The sequence below is a fragment of the Austrofundulus limnaeus genome, unplaced genomic scaffold (assembly GCF_001266775.1).
Source record: "Austrofundulus limnaeus strain Quisiro unplaced genomic scaffold, Austrofundulus_limnaeus-1.0 Scaffold659, whole genome shotgun sequence".
NCBI classification, from domain to species: Eukaryota; Metazoa; Chordata; class Actinopteri; order Cyprinodontiformes; family Rivulidae; genus Austrofundulus; species Austrofundulus limnaeus.
The window spans coordinates 219,764-222,108 of NW_013953061.1; the positions used below are offsets into that span (position 1 = coordinate 219,764).

Genomic DNA, 2,345 nt, shown 5'->3' on the forward strand with positions numbered 1-2,345 from the left:
AACCCGTCCAGAGGACCTACACAATTTTTTTCTTTTTGATTTTTTACCTGGATTACTGAGCTGCATCAGGACATGTCTTGGGGAAATAAAGATTTCCACAACAATATCTCATAAACAAACATACTAGCACAGGTTTCATTKTTTTCTAAAGTTATATTTGATTCTGCACACAGGATAAAATGTTGGATAAACTCCGACCTTCGAGAGTTCAGGAATTTGCAGCGTCTCTCTCAGCTGCTCYTCGGTTTCGTTTATGATGCGGCTCAGACAGGAAGCAGTGACTTCACACGTTTTCTTACAAATCCAGCCCATCGTGTGCTGACAAAACTTACAGAAAAGTTATTTTCCAGATAAATGAAGAACCACTGGGGTATTGTTCTGTCCTAAACTTTACCCTAAGCTTCATATTTTTGGAGGACATTGCTGTTTGGGCGAGTTTGTKCACCGTGTGGGTCAAAGTTGACTGTTATTTTTCTCTCTCTCTCCGTTGGGAGGGGGGCTCAGCTCACCTCAGTTTACCTCATGTTAGCACGGAGGTAAATCAGGTACCAGCAGCAGCAGCCAAAATACCTCCAAAACTCGCCAAAATAAACAAATTCTGTGAGATTCAGTGTTTTATACTGGATTCCTATTTCTTTGGTCAGTTTCGCAATGTTATCCACGTTTTCTGCATCGCAGAAAGCAACTTACAGAAGTGGAGCAGGAGAAGGTGGATTCTGATTGGCTGTTGCCACGTACATTTCCGCCATGTTTGACCGAGTATAGAGGCTCACAGCTGATCACAGTGATCAGCCTGAATTTTTTTCTTGATCAGTAATCACGATCATATAATCTCCCAGCTCTAGTTTGAGGTTTGCCTTAAAATGCATCTTCAGGTATGCCTCCAATTATCTCAAATGTTGTCAACTAATCAAACACCCCTAAAGCCAAGGCATTATCGTTTGGGCCTTTGCAAACTATGTAAAGGCATAGTAATCTCGGTGTATGCAAACCTGTAATACTGAAGGTAATACAAATATAAATAATATTTGTGCATTTAAGAATGTCTCTTTATACCATGGATCTTAACATCTGAAATCAATTTTCAACAAACAAGTTTTTTTTTTATTTCTCCACACACATATACACAGACACACACACAAAAAAAACATCAATTGATTTATTTTCTGTACCCTTTTCTCCTTTCTGGGTCATGTGGAGCTGGTGCCCATCTCCAGCAGTCAGTCGGTGAAAAGAACGGTTCACCTTGGACAGGWCACAAGTTTATTACACCAACACAAGACAAACAACCATCCATACTCTCACTCATACCTAGGTACCAAGGAGCAACCTCCTTGATGTGATGTAACAGCTCTAACAACTGTGTAGGAGTGGTGTGTAGCATATTATATTTATATACAATATGATCAGTGTAATTTGCATATACCTACCAGTGAAATCCAGACACATCACATGTCCACATACAGAAGTCATCTTAAAGCGGACCGTTTGGCCTTGAAAACTGCCTGTGTATTCATGCACCGAGCAGGTTCCATTCAACCCCTTACGACTTGTGCAAGTTCCTAAATATCAATTTAAAAAAAAAGGAAAGCATTTATAAATCAAGGCAAATTTAAAGCAACTTACATATTTATAAAGAAACCCTGTTTGCATTAAAAAGCATCTACTTTACAAAAATGTGATAGACAGATTCTATTAGGAGTTTGTCAACCTATCAGAATATCTTTGGTAAAGTATTTTTGCTAACACTCACTTCAAACAAAGGGTTCTTTCAGTGCCCAGGTGAGTGTTGTAGCTAATGGCATTTTTGCATTGTACAACCCCTGGCAAAAAGTATGGAATTACCAGTCTTGGATGAGCACTCATTCAGGAACTTGACTGGGTGTGTCCTTATTTTCTACCTCCAATTTGATTGATTCCATATTTTKTCCCTGTGTTTGGTCAATAAAAGTAACATTCACTGACTTCCACAATGTTTTCTCTTCATTTCTTTGAGTGTTCCTGAAAGCCAACAAGTTGCATTTTGGAATGACCTTATTATTGTATCATGTTTTTGATCTGAGTTTGTTTTACAGAATGAAATGTCTGAATGAGTGCTCATCCAAGACYGGTGATTCCATACTTTTTGCCAAGGGTTGTAAGCAGGCAGAGTGTCGGGAAGTCTTTACAACACTCTGGGCTGATTTGCAACGCCCTGCGTCTGCTTTACAAGGCCCTGCTTCGCTTTACGACACCTCGTGGACGCGCCTATATAAATGCGCAAGGTAAATGGTAAATGGACTGTACTTCTATAGCACCTTTCTACCCAACCAGGACATACAAAGCTCTTCACACTACAATCTGTG

At 39.7% G+C, this 2,345-nt stretch overlaps 1 protein-coding gene across 1 annotated transcript in view; it reads right to left on the reverse strand.

The window, feature by feature from the left end:
- Nucleotides 1-2,345, reverse strand: part of top3b (DNA topoisomerase III beta) — a gene marked incomplete in the record, with an annotated part of 53,272 nt that overhangs the window by 49,486 nt on the left and 1,441 nt on the right. The window contains 1 exon segment of the mRNA XM_014027532.1: nt 1,431-1,562. Within this exon segment, the coding sequence (XP_013882986.1) occupies nt 1,431-1,562 (132 nt within the window).